The 18964-nt window shown below is 41.6% G+C and overlaps 1 protein-coding gene across 2 annotated transcripts in view; it reads left to right on the top strand.

Moving 5' to 3' along the window:
- The first annotated feature begins 2170 nt into the window (after window positions 1–2170).
- Window positions 2171–18964, top strand: part of LOC144019116 (zinc finger SWIM domain-containing protein 6-like) — a 67333-nt gene continuing 50539 nt past the window's right edge. For both annotated transcript variants that reach the window (XM_077521949.1, XM_077521948.1), the window contains exon 1: window positions 2171–3117. In XM_077521949.1, the coding sequence (XP_077378075.1) occupies window positions 2676–3117 (442 nt within the window). In that variant the 5' untranslated portion in view covers window positions 2171–2675. The remainder of the gene's footprint in view (window positions 3118–18964) is intronic.

The following is an 18964-nucleotide window of genomic DNA, read 5'->3' as shown; positions in this document are numbered from 1 at the left end:
GTAAGCTCCATGTTTAGCTGGGTTTTGTAGTTTTTTTTTAAACTGAAATGTAGGTAATGCATAAATCAATAGTGTGGACAGCAACAATTTATTATTAATTATATTACTTAGATGTTTATGAACAGCATTGTTAAACAACCAGTTTAACAAGTTCATATAGTATAGGATCTCCTCTCCTGTATGTCCAAAAACTAGAATACCACTAGGAAACATAATGAATTGAATACAGTGTTGATGGTATTCACAATGAACTTACATTTAATTTATTGAATTTATAGCACACTGTATGCAATAATATAATATTTTATTTGTAATACATAATTTAAATTTAAACAAAATTACAGCAAACATTGGAATTAAATGGACTCCAGCCATACTTCTCTACAGAGAAATGTTTTAAATTGAATTAAAACTCACCATTAAATATAAAATTATTGTATTAAATATAATATAAATTGCAAAAAAATAAATGTATCACATAATTGTCAATAAATGACATGTAATTTTCGGTTGAATCAAAACCTAATTAATTGCAAAAAGTATCTTTTAAATAAGATTATTACTGTTATTACCTGTAAACGGCTGGCTGGAACAATACTGTTTTATTTAAAAACAATTAAATGCTAATTTGTTACGTATTTATACAAATATATTTCATTTCAAATTGTTTCTCAAAAACAATGTTCATATTGTATCAACAAAATGTTTTAAAAATGTGTATATATGTAAGCAATTAAAATTAACTCATGGTAATACATTATCCTTTTATTAGTTCTTACCCATTATGGGGGGAGCGGTAGTAGGTAGTAGTGATTAATAGAGATGCGGTCTGCATTGGAGCGTAGATCACTATTTGGGGAGTCACACTGTGAAACACATGTAACCTTGTAAAAACACACACACACCAAAACATCTGACACCTGGCTTTTATTAAGGAAAAAATGTGATCACCAGTAAATTTTCTGTTTGAACAATCCTTCAAATTATAAAGCAATAACTCCTGTTCGCAAGAAGAAAGAGAGCCAAAAAGGCTCCATTGGTCCTCTGAGAAAGATGACTAACATAACAAAGCAAGACCTCCTGGCTTTGTGAACTTCCTGTGGGGAAGTATTGAAACCAAATCAGGTTAGGCCACATCTGCTGGCTCCATACGGCACAGATCGCTTTCAACGCGGTTCAAAGGGCAGCCTTTTTAGTCCCCCTCGCAAGAGTCGCGACGGGGGCAGCTGGGAACACCGTTGCTTGCATTTCTGATTTACAGGCATACTTTTGGCTTGCTTTTATAGACAATTAAGAAGCACGGCGGCAATCTGGCGGACCTTTTGCTAAATTGTTTTAATTATTACGGTAGTTTGTGGGCGTCTCGTCAGTTGTGGAGAGCTCGAGGGCAGGCGGTATAACCACAAGCTTACACCCGCAAAGGCTTACACCCTGCTGTCTTGTCGCAGTAGGAACACACACAGGAAGGTGGGCAACGCCAAATGACTGTACCGCCATTTTGTATGCATCCACCTCCGCTACTTTTAATGGCTGTTAGGGGAAAGTAATCATGTGGCCAGACACTGAGAAACAGCAGACATTTTTGTGGGAGGTATAGAATGCACTACAAGAAAAAACTAACTTTAGTAGAAGCTGGCAAATAAACGACAAATAAATGCCTTCCTTTTACAATCAGAGGGAGGAAAAAAGCAAGTGTTACAGGCACTCCTTCAGTTCATACAATAGATCTTTACACACAACATAAAAGAGTTAGATGCTAAGCACATTTGTACACTGCGGCAAAATCATCACAAACCGACATGGCTAGCTTTGGAAAAACTCCCTTAAATATGTGCCTCCCTTTAACCATTTTTGGGGGGTATGAAATCCCTTTGCTCATCTGAAATGTTCCTATGTGTTGTCACAGCTGTCAATCAATTGGACCAGACAAGGTACCGCTCTATTATATTTATTAAATGTTTTATGTCATGTTATTAGATAAATATTGATTCTGAACTATGTGCGTGGCATTGTTGTGAGCTGTACACGGGAGTATTGACGTGAAAGTGGTGGTATAAAGTGGATTCTGTGAAGGCCCAGGCAACAAAAGCACCTTAACTGAAAATTGTTGTTTGTTTACATGTCCACCTCACTAACTTTTATCACCCCTATCTCTTGTCTGTGTTAACAGCTAAAAGTCATCTTTTTGGTGGGGGGCGTGAGGCCTCAAAAAACAAGCATGATGTTGTTACTGCAGCTCCGGCTCTACTGGAGGGGAAAAAATGAAAGGGGAGAAAAAAGTGGGCTTATTCGCCCCCCTTTGGGCCCGTTGGGAGCCGCCGAGACCGCCTCTGGATTAAGCCCCCGCCTTTAAACTCCCCACAAGAAGGCAAAACTTCAAAAGGCCCGTCGGCCGTCGGGGCTCCGCCCTCGCGCGCCCCGACAGCTTCACAAAGGATTTGCCGACGTTCGGGAATTCCGCCTCCGCTTCCTTTTATAGCAGCACCCCCTCCGAGGCCACGCCCAATCGCACACAAAGCTCTCTGTGACGACGCAACGGTTCCGCCCATATCGCCAAATAAGGCTCGCCTGCCCATGTAGGGTAAACAATCGGCGCGAGAGTGCCCCTTTTCTCTTCCTTATCCCGTTTATATGATCGGAGAGGCTCGGCGAGGCAGGTCGGAAGCGGTGCGAACATGGCCGAGCGAGTCCAGCAGCCTCCAGCCAAGCGGCTCTGCTGCCGGCCCGGCTACAACCCGGCGTGTAGGCAGGGGCAGCGGGCTGGAGGAGTCCTGTGTGGCGGCGGCGGTGGCGGCGGTTCGGGCTCCGCCGCGGGGCAGAGCGGCAAGGCTCACAACCCGGAGTCTCTGCTCGACATCGCTGCGCGCCGAGTGGCCGAGAAGTGGCCCTTTCAGCGGGTGGAGGAGCGCTTCGAGCGGATCCCGGAGCCCGTCCAGCGCCGGATCGTATACTGGTCGTTCCCGCGGAGCGAGAAGGAGATCTGCATGTACTCGTCTTTCAACGCCGGGGCCGAGGAGAGTGGAACTAGTGGGGACAATAACGACGAGACTCAGCTGCCTTTTCTGCGGGGTGTCACTCTGCTGGAGGGCGGTTGGGTGGACAACGTACTGCAAGTCGGTGAGTGCCAATCAACACCACTGCTAGACTTTTTTTTTTTTTCTCTCTCTCCTGTTCTAGTGTAAACAATGCCGGGTATTTCCACGTAATAGTAGCCCACTTCTCCTTTGCCCGGAGCTCTCCCCCTTTCATTGGAGCTTATATAGCACTTTGTTCCTATTTTTCTGCCTTTGCAGCTCTCCCCCCACCAGCACCGACCGATCCACAGACAAAAGCCCCCCTATATCTTTTCACCGCTGGCTAAATAGACGATATTTAGAAAAGAAGGGTGGGAGGGCTGAAGCGATTTAAAGCCACAGTGCTTCTATTTTGGTTGCCAAACACTCTTTCTCTTTCGCTCTCTCTCGCTCTGTCAATGCCAGGACGTATGTGGCTGCTGGATGCAAATGATTCACCTAGTTTTATTACGGGGGAGTGGGAAATGTGGGCTAAGCGGCCCCCTATCTCTGACCCCCCCCCCCCCCCCTTCATATTTCACCAAGCGCGTTGGACTCTGAGCTGTCAATCCCACTCCACACCCTTGGAAGCCGTTCAGGATTCTAATCCCATTACCCTCCCCTGGTTCATCTGAATCTGAACGCATCCTGCAAACAAGATTTTATGCATGATCTTCCTCCTCCTCCTCCTCCTCCTCCTCCTCCTTGGCTCGCTATGCCTCCAAAGAATCTGCGTGCGGAGATGGCTGGAGCTCTTGTGGGCTTGGAGAATGTGCAGTGCACAATAGTAGCCATGGAGCAGGCAGGCAGACAGGCGGGCAGCTCTCCCTCCTCTTCTCCTCTCTTCTCCTCTCATCCACTCTCCTCTTTAGTTGGCTTGTTTACCAGATTCCCCACTAGTAGACTCATTGGACACTCACGTTCCAGGGTTGGGGTTTTGGGACTCAATTGAGTTCAGAATTAAGGATAAATTGGCTGTTAATAGTTGCTTGGCGGCATGCCGTACTAGTGGTTATTACGTATGTCTCTCAGTGACAGGTTCTGGGTTTGATTCTCGGCTCATGTGTGTGTGTATTTAGTTGGTTTTCTGTCCCGTCAATCCCACATTACAAAGCTATCCATGTTAAGTTCATCAAAGAGTCCAAATGCTTTTTGATCAACTGACCAGTCCCAGCTCTCGCTTCAAAGTCAGCTGGGATGGGCTTCAGCTCACCTGCCACCCTAATGAGGATAAGCACGGTAGAAAATAGATGGATGGTTGTCATAGTTGGCAGCATGGTTATGGAGTGGATAGCACAGCCTCGCAGTCAGTAGATCTGGGTTTGAATCTTTGTTGTCCAGTTACGTCCAGCTCACCTGGAACAATATATATGACAAGCGCATTAAAAACTTACTAATGACTCATTTAGCCATTTCCAGCAATAACAAGTTAATATTTTGTCTACAATTGATTAGATTATGTAATTATTTTTCATGTACAATTAATACCTTTTAAAAACAAATTTTTCCACTTGCTGTCGACTGAAAATGACATCAAAGGTGCTCAGAGCTCAGGTAACGACCAATCACGGCTCACCTGTTTTCTGTGTTTGGTCACGAGGCATTCACAATCTGAGCCATGATTGGTCGTTACCTAAGCCCAGAGCACACACAATGTCATTTTCAGTCCTGACAGCAAGTGGCAAAATGTGTTCTTCAATGTATTTATTGTTTGAGAAAAATAACGGTTATCAAATTAATTATAATTAGGGAAAAAAGCGTCTTACTGCTGAGAATGGCTAAATGAGTCGCGTACCCCTTTAAAATACATAACGTATTATCCCAAATTAATACTTAAATCAACAATAAAGTGCACAACAAACACAATACCTCTTATAACATTTATTCAAACGTTAAACCATGACCCATTATGACCAGTTTTAAGAACCAAGAAGGTAGCTCTTTCTTACTAATTCTTTCCATCGTTCAACATAAACACGGACAACAAATGTAAACACAGTTGAAGGAATGCAGTAATGTACACTAGCTTGTGTGCTAACTTGATTAGCCTTGGCTAAAGTCATTTTGCATCAGTGTGTAGTGTTGTAATCAACGACTGAGCGAAAGAAACATCATTAGGAATTTTTGGGGATTGTTTTCATCACACGCACTTCTAGGCTGCGCCAGCAGAGGCGCTGTTGATTAAATCGCAGAAGAGCGTGAAAATATGACATCATCTATAGGATGTTGCGTCAACAAATACTCCACGCCTTCTCCCAGCACTGCATTGGAACAGTGATAGGGAAACAGGAGTACAGAATACTTAGAGATATAGCAATTACATATAATAATGTATTTGAAATACAAGTGACCAATCATTAATCTTTTTTTTTTTTGCAGTAATGGACCAATGACTTTTATTCAAATTCCTATACTTACATGGAAAATCTGAATATTCTGAACTCCTGTTTCCATGCTAGTCTGTATGGAAGTACCTCCCCTTCCCAAAGCAACTAGAAAAAGAAAAGACATGATGTCACCTATGGGAACAAAGTAGTGATAGACCGATATGGCTTTTTCAGGGCCGATGCCGATACCGATTATTAGTTGTCAAGGAGGCCGATAACCGATATTTCAAGCTGATTTTCATTTGCAGTAAAAGAGAAAATAATAGCATAAAAAAAAATGCCTTTTCTTTTAATTTTAAACATATAAACAATAGACAGCTTTGTTTAATTAAAAATTCTAACAGAAATTGTAGGGAACTTCCAGGGTCATCAGCTTGTGTTAAGCTAAATTCAAAACTAAGCAAGTAAATAAATAAATAAATAAGTTTCCTACTGTAAATAAAGTTTTCCATAATTTCTAAATGTGTGTTTGTTTGTTTTTTTAAGCATTTTTAGTATTTTTGGGGGGGGTTTGCAGTGACTAAATAAATAAATAAATATTTTTCTAAAGTTTCCTACTGTAAATAAAGTTTTCCAAAATTTCAACAATTTTTAAATTTAATTTTTTTGTAATTATTATTATTATTATTTTTTTTTATAAATTAAAAAGTGTTGGGACTTCCCAGTGTCAGCAGTGACAAATGTATGCAAAATTAAATGCATTTAATTTTGGGTTTTCGTCAGGGTTCAAAAGATCTTCGCAAACAGTGACAAATTGTCTGAATATGTTTGAAATGTATTTGAAACAAGTAAAAAATGTCTGTGCACATCTTGCAAATCCTGATAAAACATTTGCTGCGTTCGCAAGCATTCACTGTTAGGTGCGATTCCAGCTTTTATCGGCCTTCAGTTTCGTAAAAAGGCCGATGCCGATATTGGTCAACATGCCAAATATCGGCACCGATAATCGGCCCGGACGATAATCGGTCTATCCCTAGAACAAAGACCTACATTTTGGCAGGACTACATTGTGCAACATTCTTGAGTCCAGCGATTCATTGATCATTTCTTTTCCCAATCGTCAACCAAGGACCTTTCGTGAATGCCCAGAGGTAGTTTACTTATTTAGCCATTTTTGGCAATCAAACAATATTTTGCCTGTAATATATTTGATATTTTCATTATTTTTCATGTACAATTAGTACTTTTTAAAAAAAAACACATTTTGCAACGTGCTGTCGACTGAAAATGACATCACAAGCGCTCAGGTAACCAATCACAGCTCACCTGCTTTCTAGGTTTGGTCATGTGACATTCACAAGCTGAGCTGTAATTGGTTACCTGAGCCCTTGTGATGTCATTTTCAGTCGACAGCAAGTTGCAAAATGTGTTTTTAAAGGTACTATTTGTATGTGAAAAATAATGAAAGTATCAAATTAATTATAGACAAAATATTAACTTTTTATTGCCATAATGGGCTAAATAAGTGAAGTATCCCTTTAAATGGGAGCTCCCTCGGAATGTTCTGAACACCTGTTTCCGTGTTGTTCCTGCAAGGATGTACCTCCACTGCCCCTCACAGCTAGGAGAAAAAGAAAGACACTGACATGGAAAAGCAAGTTCAGAACATTCAGAGATATAAAAAAAAAAAAAAAAAAGACAATGATTTAATTCGTTGATCATTCATTTCCACATTAGTCCATGTAGCTTACCTTAGATGGAACCCTCTGAATGTTCTAAACTTGTGTTTCTGTGCCAGTACGCGTGTAGCCCATGTAGCCCCGTAGCCCTCCGTTTTGTCTCGATTGCTTCGAGACGTGATTAATCAGCAATCAATCCCGCACAATCGGAATCATTCTCAACAATCAATTAATCGTCTAATTGGGTACTATGCCTGTCCTTTCTGTGTGGTGTGTGTCAGAGAAAGAGAGAGAGAGAGAGAGAAGAAGAGGGGGGCTCGGGGGTGAGGGTCTGCGCATGTGTTTGTGTCCTCGTCTGCACGGGCTGTCAGTCTCATCCGCTCACAACAGAGGCGAGGATGACAGGCGAGCACACAGCAGGAGGACGACGACGTGTTATGCTGATTGCAATTTTCGCTCCAGTTTTTTTTTTTTTTTTTTTTTGCGCGGGGGTGGGAGGGTAGTGTGGTTGGCGGTAGAGAAGAAATAAAGCCAAGGAGGAGGAAAAAATGATAAATAAAAGATGCAATCTACTCCAGGGGACAGGCAGCCACTGGAGGATGAGGGGCTTAAAAGCAGGGCAGCATGGGGTAGAAAAAAAAAAGGGGGGCGGGGGCTGTCAGCCACATCACATAGTACATGTATTGGCCCATCACACATATACAGTGGCCTGGAAAAAAAAAGTGTTTATCCGCATGTGTGTGCGTGTGCTGTCACAGGGATGGGATTCATTGTCGATGATGAAAGACAGTAGCGCAATAGAAGAGATGCTGAGGTTATTGTGTGCGTGTGGGAGGGGGAGGCTAATATACTTGAATGGATCTGCTGTCGCCGTACTCCTCTCTTCCTCCTCCTCTTTCCTCCTCCCCCAGCCATAAAACTCTCCATATTTGCTCCCCTAAGGCCAACTACCAGCCCCCAGTCTCCTGTGATTATTTATCTTTTTCTCTAAGACATTAATCACACACTTTTTTTTCCTTCCCCCCCTTCCTCTCTCCATCCATCCTTGAGCATACATATATCAGCCCGCTGGAGGGATTGGATGGTGGTGGTGGGCCACGTTTAAGGGGAAGCGCAATAGACGGGGTGATATCAGGGAAGCCCGGAGGAGAAGGTGGGGGGTATTGAAATGGTGATTGCGGGAGAAAAGTAACGGATGGCGAAGGCGAGCGAGTGAGATGGATGGCTTGCCCCCCCCCCCCCCCCCACACACACACACACACCCTTGCGAGCTCATCTGTTCCAATGCCAGCCATCTTCAGATAAATATTCATACACAAGCGTTAGCCGACGGTCCAGCGTGCCGTGCAGGCAGTGATGAATATGTCAGGTGGGCTACCTGTGCTCTTAAGAGCTTCTTCATGTACGCTTTACTGGCTAACAGCTCGGAAAGTCGAGAAAAAGAGGCTACAGAAATAAAGAAGACTTAAATGATTAAACTAGCAAGGAGCAAGTGAGCTTTTTTGCACTTTTATTATACTTTTTTTGCACCACCGCGATGTCACAGTAATAAGCAGTTCATAGCTATACAGAATATAGAATAGCATAACATATTGATTAATATAGCTTGTTTGTGAATATGAAATAAGCGGCAAAATGCACCTGTTTTTAATACAGCTCGGGGCCATTTGCTGTCAACTAAAAATTACATCACAGGTGTTAATGGATCAGGTAAGAGACTAATCACGGCTCACCTGTTTTCTGGGATTGATCATGTGATCTTTGCAAGCTGAGCCACGATTGGTCATTACCTGAGCCATGAGCAACTGCAATGTCATTTTCAGTGTGGCAAAATAGCCACCCCCTGAGTTTGAATAAAACAGCTGGATTTTGCTGATTAACTCATATTCCACAAACGTAATATTAATCAGAATACCATGTTGAAACTTGTGGGTGGGCGCATATGGAGCGCATTTTAGTGCAAATAACATTTTTGGGTTCACTTTCCATTTAAGTGCTATACATGCTGTTAACTTGTTGAAATTTGTCACAATGATTGTCCAAAAGGAAAAAATGAACAAATAAAAAAAAGTATTAGGTTGTAAGATGAGTCTGAAATTATATTAATTGTTTTGGGATTATATAGCTTGTGCTATATTTAAAACTAATGGCTGTTTGCGTTATTACAGTACAGTAAGACAGTAGGACATAAAGCTGGTCCACGTATCACCATCTAATGGCCTGGAGTGCACATTACACCATGTTGTGTTTTTGCTAGCATATTGTTGTATGAACGTATTATAAATAACCATCATCCTTAAATGCAGTGTTTGAGCTTCCACGATCATATCCATTCAAAAATGTTCTGGAAATCTCCACCTCTTCGTCGCTTCTGTTCCGCACCCTCCCGACAACCCCCTTCCCCCGCTTGTGAAATTTAACCTTAGCTGCTCACTGTGGCCGAAAAGGAAGGCTAGCATTATGATGCCCCCATCCTCTAATTATAGAAGTCTAATCCTATGGCTTTGGCGAGGCATGACAAAGCATGTTTCCACTTCATTACCCTCCTTCCTGTTTTTAGTCCTCCAGACTGGGTCAAGTTCATCCCCTCTTCTCCCATTCATCTACTGTCCTCCCCCTCCTCTTGCTGACCCCTCGCGCCTGTATTTCTTCTTCGCACCCCCACCCCCTTGTGTCTGTCTCCAGGGCTTTCTGCCTGGAGGTAAAACGCACACACACACATGCACTACACCGCCTCCTCCTTTTACTATCCTGTTACCGTAATGTCCCCAAGGAGCGACAGACATAGTGATGCCTGGCATATGTCGCTCCCCGCAATGTCATTAGGCCGCACGCCTCCTCTCCCCCTTGTTAGGCTAATTCCTCACATGGAAAAAGATGTCATTTTTATCAAGCAGCTGCCCCAAATTTAAATGACGAGGCGCACGGGATGAAGCATTTTTATTTTGTTAAAATTAGACTGAAATGAAAATAAAAAAGTGCCCGCAGTGGCGCGCCTGAACCATGTCGCCTTCCAAATATCACTCGGCGGCAGTGGTGCCTGTTTGAGTGTGAATGTCATCCTGCTCCGGTTCACCTCCTTTCTCCCCGTGCGTGCGCATGTGCGTTTATGCATGCACGTCTCTGCTCGTAACTTGGGTTAATTTGTTCATGCTCGGGAGATTCTTAATTAGGGTTCTTGCTCTCCCTTTTTCTTCACTTTCATATTGTATCATGCTGTCAGTCAGGCAGGTGGTTCCCTGTCCTTTTTCCCCCTTTTTCAAGCTACTGTAGTGATAAAGTTGAGATGCATTTGTATACATTTAAGGCCAGACTTAATCACCAGGTCAAATTGTGAATTAAAGTGACTATACCAGTGGAATGTGGATCTTATTTAGATGATAAATGACAAAAAAAAATGGCAGCTAAAATTATGATCAGAGATTTATTGATGGACATTTTTTTTTCAATATTTTCCGGTTTCCGGTTCTGTTAAGCGAGTATGATTGTCTCTCCAGTCCAAACACTTAATAATTTGCCTGCTGTTTTGCTGTTCAGTGTTGGATACGCTCCTCCGTAATGTGGTTCCAGCCCAACTATGAAACTGTGAAAAGTACTAGATCACCAAAGCACTTAATTCTAGTGTATATGTCAATCTTAAATTAGCTTAGCACTTAGCATTACTTGCCTGTCGTTCCTTGTTATCCCTTCGTGGGAACGATATTTTTCAGAGGAGTATTTTATTCCCTGCCATGGACGCCATGATTACTAACTTAATAGCGACACCACAATGTGTTTAGCCGTATTAGCTAGCCAGTCGAAGCTCGTTGCTAGCTAGCTGGTATGGCACAAATAGCACTGATTTTACCCATACATTCAACTACTCAAGCCTTTTAACAGTAATCAAGATCCAATACAAATCTGCATTGAAATACATACTGCCATTACAAACATAAGAAATCACATGTTTGATTGACACTGCCAAAAAGGGTTTAATTTAACAATGTTTATTATAGCGGTATTAGCGGGGGCTCGACATTGCGTCCTCAAAGGTGCAAAATTTATGATGCGGATGCTGCATAAATCTTGCACGAGCATGTCGCTCGCCAGACACCGTCAGGCAGAGCTGGCTGAGGGCTTCTTTGTCTTTGTCTTTGTGAGTGGGCTGTTTTCAAGTGTGGGTGGATCTGGATCTCGGATCTCCGTTTGCGCCTCTTTCCCTTCTTTCTCGTAATCTTCCTCAATTTTGTTGTTCTTCCTCTACTTCTTTATCTTCTTCCTCCTCCTCCTCCAATGCCCATCAAAAATGAGCCCGCATGCGCAGCGCCCAAGTGACAGCTTAACAAGTTGCTGACACAATATGATTCAGAACTTTTAGGAAATTTCGACTCCCCTCCTATTCCCCTCCCGCCTCCTAAAAAAAAAAAGTCTTTCATGTTATTTGAAATGAAAGGTTGTTGAGTAATTTCATGTCTTTTAAGACATCCATGTGTATGGGGAAAGTTTATTTAACAAACAAAACAAAAAAAACCTAGAGAATTGTTTAAATGCAAAAAAGCGGAAGCTCAACTGAAATGCTTTATGAATTAAATGAATTGGTGGAAAGTGTTACTTGAAGTTGGAATGGTTTGAATCAGTCAAGAAATTTGGAAGTATCTTTTAATTCTAACATTTTATTGCGAGTATTTACATAGATGTCAATGTTGTCACAATACCAAAATTCTGAATACGATACTATTAACAGCATTATCAACATCAAGTACTATACCGATATTGACATACTTTTATAGCAGTGCTGATGTGAGCCCAAGGCACTAATCTAAACTTCAGTATAAACAGTGGAATCATAGATTACAAAATGGGGAATTTCACATTCTAATGTATTTAGATACTGGATACTGGAGGTTATTAAATGAAATTATTTTTATATAATATCATTTCTTATTTCCATGTCGTTATACAGATGAATTTGTTTTTATTGAACACTTTGGTGGTTAAGTAAATTTACTGTACAATTTTCAGATTCAAACATTAAACTTCAAGTGGGACTCATAGTGCATTGTGGATTACGTTATTGTGAATTACATTTTTGTCTTCCAAAGCTGCTTGAGGCGGTGTCCCGTTTGCCGTACAGTTGTTGTGTGGGGCCCCTGAGGCTGAATGAAGTACGCTACAGTTTACCACAGGGCACTCCTCCAGCTTTTGTTCTTCCCAAATCAAAATATAGTACATAGTTTGAATAAGTGAGCCATAACAGGTTGAAGCAAACACAATTACTTTTTTTTTTTTTTTTTTTTTTTATAAATGTCTGTGCCAAACTGCGCACAAGTATCGAGACTAAAAATACATTTACATTTACAAATACAAATACATTTATTTTGATGCTGAAGTATTACAGTACTTTTGTAGTACTTGTAGTCCATGCAGCCCTAGTCCTGAATGAGTTGAAAAGTTTGAAGGTAGGATTGTTTGAAATTAATGTAGATTCACTTGAACACCTTTGGGGAATTGGGGTGTGTGTCAAAGGTTTTGGTATGTGGAAAGTAATACCCCAGGTGTCCTTAACGTAGTGAATCTTTTGAAGTTTAAACAGCTTGAATCAGTGGAGTAATGTGGAAGAAGTAGAATGCGCAAATTGGCAGAATAATAACAACGAATGCTCTTCGGCATTCGCAAAATAACCCTCTCACAGCCTCAAAGGTGATCCAAAATCCCGGATTGCGGATCTATCCCCGGCCCATGTGACTAACCCTGGGCCTGTATCGTCATGGAAACATGGCTGAGCCTGGAGCGAGTGTAAACATCTGGCTGTCCGTGAGGGACAGCGAAGGGGGCAGCGGCTGCATTCATGTGAAAGACTGTCTTTGGGGATACAATTCTCGCTCGCTCTCATTCTCATTCTGACATTCCCATTCAAAGACACAAAGAGACTTGAGCCTTTTAGCATGTTAGCACTAAGATGTACAGTTTTAAGCCATGACTAAGAGTAATTGTCTTAATCAATTTTTCATAGTGCTCCAGTAGCCCTTCATCTCTTCTTGAATAAAATGTTTCATTGTTAGATTTTTTTTTTCAAATTTGTTTCCAAAATGTAAAAAATAGTCTTACATTCTGATGTTAGCTTACTCAGTAGCTGCTCTTCAGCTCCAATATTATACTTCCTCTTTTTCCGTGACTTAGTCTGTACCCTCTACAGTACTCCACAGTCCCCGCTTTGCTGCACCTATCCTTTTTCTTGCTGCCTTCACTCTCCATTTGGATTGTCATTCTCCTTTGTTGCTGATTGTTGGCGTGTTTCATTCCCACTGATTGTATTCAATACAGCCTGGTTGTTGCAGTTTCCTGCTGGACTGTAAAGTGGGAGGGAAAAAATTGAGCTGGACCTCTGCAATGGAAAAGCTGCAAATGGAACCGACCACCATGATAATGGCCATCCTTTGGTCATCCTCCATGAACCAGGAAGTGCCCTGATAACTAACAGATGGACAAACAAACATAATTGTGCCGGTCCACTGTTATAATTTTTTTCCCACTTTTGTTAGCATTTCTGCCTTGGCCGAGGTCTTCATTATACTTTATGATATGCTAATTTTGTATGTTCATGATGGCATTGGTAAAACAAAGCCTTTGTTAAGTCCTACGTATGTTTACAGTAGGCTGTATGTGTCTGGAGGAAAAGACACGTTTTGTGTGTGTGCCGTCTCGAGTGTGACAATTATCCCAATTATTGTCTTCCAATCTCCTGATTATTTTGGCGACAGGCTGAAAAATGCTAATTTGCCCATTTTTTTGTGTGTGTGCGTGTCCAACAGGCAATCAAAACAGAATCGCTGCCATATGCAATGAGATTTAAAAAAAATAAATAAATAAATAAATTTTTCTGGAAAAGCATCAGAAACGAGGAAGTGGGTGATCAAACGTGTCCCTTTACGACAGCCCGTAAAGTCCCCTGCACACCAGACGGTCCCAGAGCGTGTGTGTGTGTCATGAACACCCCCCCCCCCACTCCAAGTGAATCACCCCTGCTTCATCCCCTCCCCAAGTTCTGTTTTCCACCCCCAGCCTTAACTTCTCTTTTCACCAAGACACTAGTGGAGCGACCTGCCATCAAGTGAGTCCAAAATGTCTCTGCCCTATTTCCAGTCTTTCCAGCCCACTGGTGCCAGACCCCCTCCCCTCATCTCTCCCCCGATTCCCATTCCAAGACTCAGACATGGTTGCTTCCTCCTTAAATCACCAAAGCCAGCCTTGCCTCAGTACCAAACTCCAGATGTAGCTTTTCAAAATCACCCCTCGCAATACTAACGCATTTTCAATTTGCTACATCATTGTGTGTGCGGCGTGCGCGCACGTGTCTGTGTGTCCCCTCTGTTAAAATAAACCAGCTAAAGTAATAAAGCTCCTGCGTGAGTTCCTTCCCGGTCCCCCCCCACCCCCCACCCGCCCCTTTTCCAACTCCACTTGTCTCCGCTCCCAGACTGTGGCTGCTCGCCTTGCGTCAGCTGCTAGACTCTGTCTAGGAATCCACTGGTGCTCCTCTTGCTCCACACTCCTCCCCACGAGGAAGGAGCAGGCAGGGCAGCAGAAAGGCCCTACTAAATCCACAATGACAGCGGCCTATTAAAAGCCTTTTTTTTCCCTATTTCATTTAATGACTTTTATTGCCACGCTGCCCTTCGATTGGGCAATAATAACAAGGGAATGCAGCACTCAGCATTCTCCTATCAGATGCTCACTTTTTTTTTCCCCCTTCTCTCTTTTTAATGAATTCCTCTTTGCACCAATAGGCTGCTGAAATAAGCACAAAGCAGCTTGCTTACTGCGGTGGAATTTTCAAAATGTATGGATGCTGTACAGTATGCTAGTATTTGTGTGAGAGGGCATTTTGTGTCCTGTACTTTGAAACATCTTAAGGCTGAATGAACACAGTTCTCTGATTTTCATTCGTAAACAAAATAAAATAACTGAAACTACATTTTTTTACATTTATAAGACTAACTATAATCATAGCAAGTATGTACTTTGTTTTTAACTTTGTCAGTGTCATACGTGATTGTTTGGAGGTTTACTTTAAATGTATTTACTTCAGTGTATATATTTTTTTTAAACTAATAAGAACTAAACCGCTCAAAACAAAAACAAAGTAAACAAACTGAAATATCGGAAACTATTATAACTCAACCCCAAGTTGTCATGGCAACTGAATCTGTATTTTCAGCAAGATAAGAAATCGTTTCTGAAGTGTGCTGTAATTCTTGATCCTTGATTCTTGATCCAAACACCTGGAAACTGTTTTAAATTTCGGAAAGAGCATAAAATTCCTCTTTTAAGAAAGAACAGAGGCTCCCTGTGCTGGCTGATCAACATCTGCTTCCTTGCCAGAAGCTAAACTGCTTCGCCTGAGCCCAAAGGCGACAAACAATTCTTTCGCTCGCACGTGTGTGTACTTAATTGGTGTATGTTTTTGCGTAAAGAGAGTAAAGTTACCTGCTGCTTTCTCACTGTCCCTAAAGCTAAGGTGAGACTGTGCCACTTGAGATGTTTATCTTAGCGCAAGAGTGCTTATGGCAAGGCCAATACTAAAAGGTGAGGCATGTAAATGATAAGCGGGTGGATGACATTCCCGTCTGTCTTCATTCCCACACTATCTCCTTTCTCCTCCTGCACGCACACACACACGTTTCCTTTTCTTTCTTTTTCTTTTTTGTTCAAGACACTCCCTTGCTCGGCGGTGCCAGGGCGCCACTACCTCGGCGCCTAAGAATAAACAACCGCCAGCGATGAGGGCTTACCTGCCGCTGACCCCTGTCACGCAAGCACAGGACGAGATAGGGGTGTTCCTCTCGTCGAGCTGTCCCAGCGTTGACCTCATCACTTTACGCCCCTACACCCACCCGAGGGATTTACTAAAGCCAAAGGGCATCGTGGTCAGACTCTCCCCCCCCCAGTGGCCAATTGCTCTACTTAGACCAGCGAGCTGTCATTATTGTTTTCCGATAAACAACCGAGCTGGCCTTTTGCACGCTAAGAGAAGCGATTCCTCTACCATATTGGCTTTTGAAGTCCTTTTGCTGGAATAGGAATACAATGAGGAATCGGAGTCAGATTTAGGGTAGCGACTGACATCAGTGCAGTCAACTTATCACGGGCGAATGTTCCAGACCTACCTGTAATAGTTTAGATTTAGAATACATAATATGAAGAGACCATAAACAAACCTTTTCTTATCTGTACCACACGTATTAAACACGCGATTAAAACACGCTTTTACTTTTTAAAGTATTCCATAGTGGCTATTCTCTTGCTTGCAGAGTTCTCCAAAAAAAGGGGGGCAAAGTGTACATGCTTCATTTTGTCACTCGCAGTTGAGGTTTCCTATACAACTGATACTGAAGACAAATTAAAATTTAATATTGCACATTTAAACACCAAAATGTTCAACCAAACCACTTTATTTTCTCTTACCACCACCGCTACCATATCATGCAAAACACCATATAGGGATGCTAGCATGAATGTTACGGTAATTCTAAAACTGCTAGCTTAACGCAACAACAAATACAGCAATACGCAAAGACAGAAATTCTCTGATTTAGGAATAATGAATAGTAAATTGGCAAAAACAAAGAAAAAAAGTACTGCAGAATTAGTTAACTTGTAGGTCTCAAAGTGTTTCTGAGTATGTTATGGCACAACGGTAGTATACTGAAGGTGAAGCTCCGGTTTGAATGTCAGTGGCGATTTTTCACAAAACGTGCAGAAAATGAAACATTGATTCATTTGCAAACAACTGAAATAGTGTTTGTCAATATGAATAATGCAAATTACTGTCTCCTGAATTCGCTAAGTACACTTTTCTTGACAACGTACGCAAGAATGTTCTTCCCAAGAAGGCGAGTCTCTTAGTAAATTGCAACGGCTGTGCATTGTTCACTGACGTTGCTTCCGTGACCGCAGCACCAAATGCATCTTGTGAATGTTTGGCGAGGAACGTAAATACAACCGATTCATCTTTGGTTTAAGCTAGCTGACAAGAACAACTTCCGCGTATTCTGTGCGTTCTGTTTTTATTCAATTGGAACAGTACTTGGACTGCGACTGATGACATTTCATGAGATCACAAGTATGTAAGGAATAATAACGCCAATTGAAAAACGACTAATGTTAATCTTGCTAGCTCAAAAGAATTGTCCCAATTGCTGTTATTACTAGTTGCTAGGTAGAATTTGTGGGGGAATATCGAGGCCGATTCAGGGTTCAAGATGATCTTCAGGTGGAACCACTTTTAGTCCATCTGTCTGACAGTTCTGAGGTTCTGTTCTAAAAATTGTCATGTGAGCTCCTCCGCAACGCTACTGCTCAGTATGCACGTCGGGGATAAAAAGCGCACTGACCACACAGCCACCTAATTGATAATAAATGTGAAAAAGTGTTTCTTTTTTAATTCATAAAAAGAGTAGTTGTTAGTAGCAGAAGCTCCATAAAGTCAATCATATGCATAATAAAGGAAAATAAACTTGCTCAAGGAGTCTCATTATTAAAGATGTACAGTGTAAACAAAGAAGCCAAATGACAAAACTTTCCTCCATTGTCAATCCAAAACGGTTGTGTAACAGACCCTAGGGGGCATTTTGTTTAACCCTTCACACTCCCAGCTCAGCAGGTTTCAGGAACCATGTGATATGTGGGGGAAGGGTGGCGATGATAGTGGTGGTGTCGGGAAGCCCAGAGAGCGCGAAGTGCCTCTGGTTGCGCCTGGTGCAGCGATGTCAGGCTGCTGTGGCATGCGAGACATGAGCTCTGTGGCAAGTCGCTGCTGAATACGAGAGAGGGAGAGGCCGTTCCTGGTATGACAGGCAGTCACATGGCTTGGTTCACTTTTGTCTCACTTCAAAAGGGACATTTGCACCCACGCTGTTTTTTGGGTAGCCTGAACATGTCAAGATATGAAAATGGGTCCAGGAGGCTAAATTCACACTTCAAGTGACGCGATGGCTCTAGAAACAGTATGCAAATAACTTGTGTCATCCTCTGCAATCGTTTTTCCATATTTAATGGGCCATTGAATGTAACAGTTCAACAACATATATACATAAAGCTCAAGGAACTGCTGTCCTTAAATGGCGTAAATCTCAAACACATGGAAGCAGTTTCTTTAGAATGTCGATGTTTTAGCTTGGCTGTTTGATTGAAATTGTATTTTGTTTCTCTTTATATCTGTAACAGTGTATTTTGCTTTACGCTGTTTACACTGCGGTCACATTGACAGATTCCTGATTTCGATCTGATTTTAATCCACATTTGGAAGATGCCTGATTCTGATCCAAGCCATGTACAAGTCCATGTGTTATTTTTCTCTCTATATGCAGCCATGTACTCTATTGGTTGGTGTACAGTGGACCGCGCACATTTGCGGCATTTGCAAATTTATTTGCGGAGACCTTTGCTTATTCACGTTTGATTATTTTATTTATTTTTACTTGATCCCTTATTTATTTATTTATTTATTTATTTATTTATTTATTTTATCAATGCCCCATATAGATTCCAAGTTATTATTTCATGATAATTAAAAAGTAGTGTCAGTTATGCACCAATTTTGGATACTGATCCACATTTTGAAAGAGACCTGATTCTGATCAGAGTAGATCCAATTCTGTGCATTTTACACTGCGATGACTCGTATCCAAATTGTGCCATATGGGAATAATGCTTTACACAGTAATAGAACACCATTATTATTTCTATTTAACCCTCCCTTTATTGTTTGTTTTTGTGTACCAGAAATGTTCATGTGCCTACTCACCTGCTGTGAGCTCAGTAATTAAAAAATACATAAATACCGGTAAATAAAAAAAAAAAAAAAATAGAAAGTTGATATAACGCAGTCAGTGCCAACTATTTTTATGTATTTATTTTTTGAAAT

The sequence above is a fragment of the Festucalex cinctus genome, chromosome 5 (genome assembly GCF_051991245.1).
Source record: "Festucalex cinctus isolate MCC-2025b chromosome 5, RoL_Fcin_1.0, whole genome shotgun sequence".
Taxonomy (NCBI): domain Eukaryota; kingdom Metazoa; phylum Chordata; class Actinopteri; order Syngnathiformes; family Syngnathidae; genus Festucalex; species Festucalex cinctus.
This window is presented reverse-complemented; position numbering and strand designations above follow the sequence as displayed.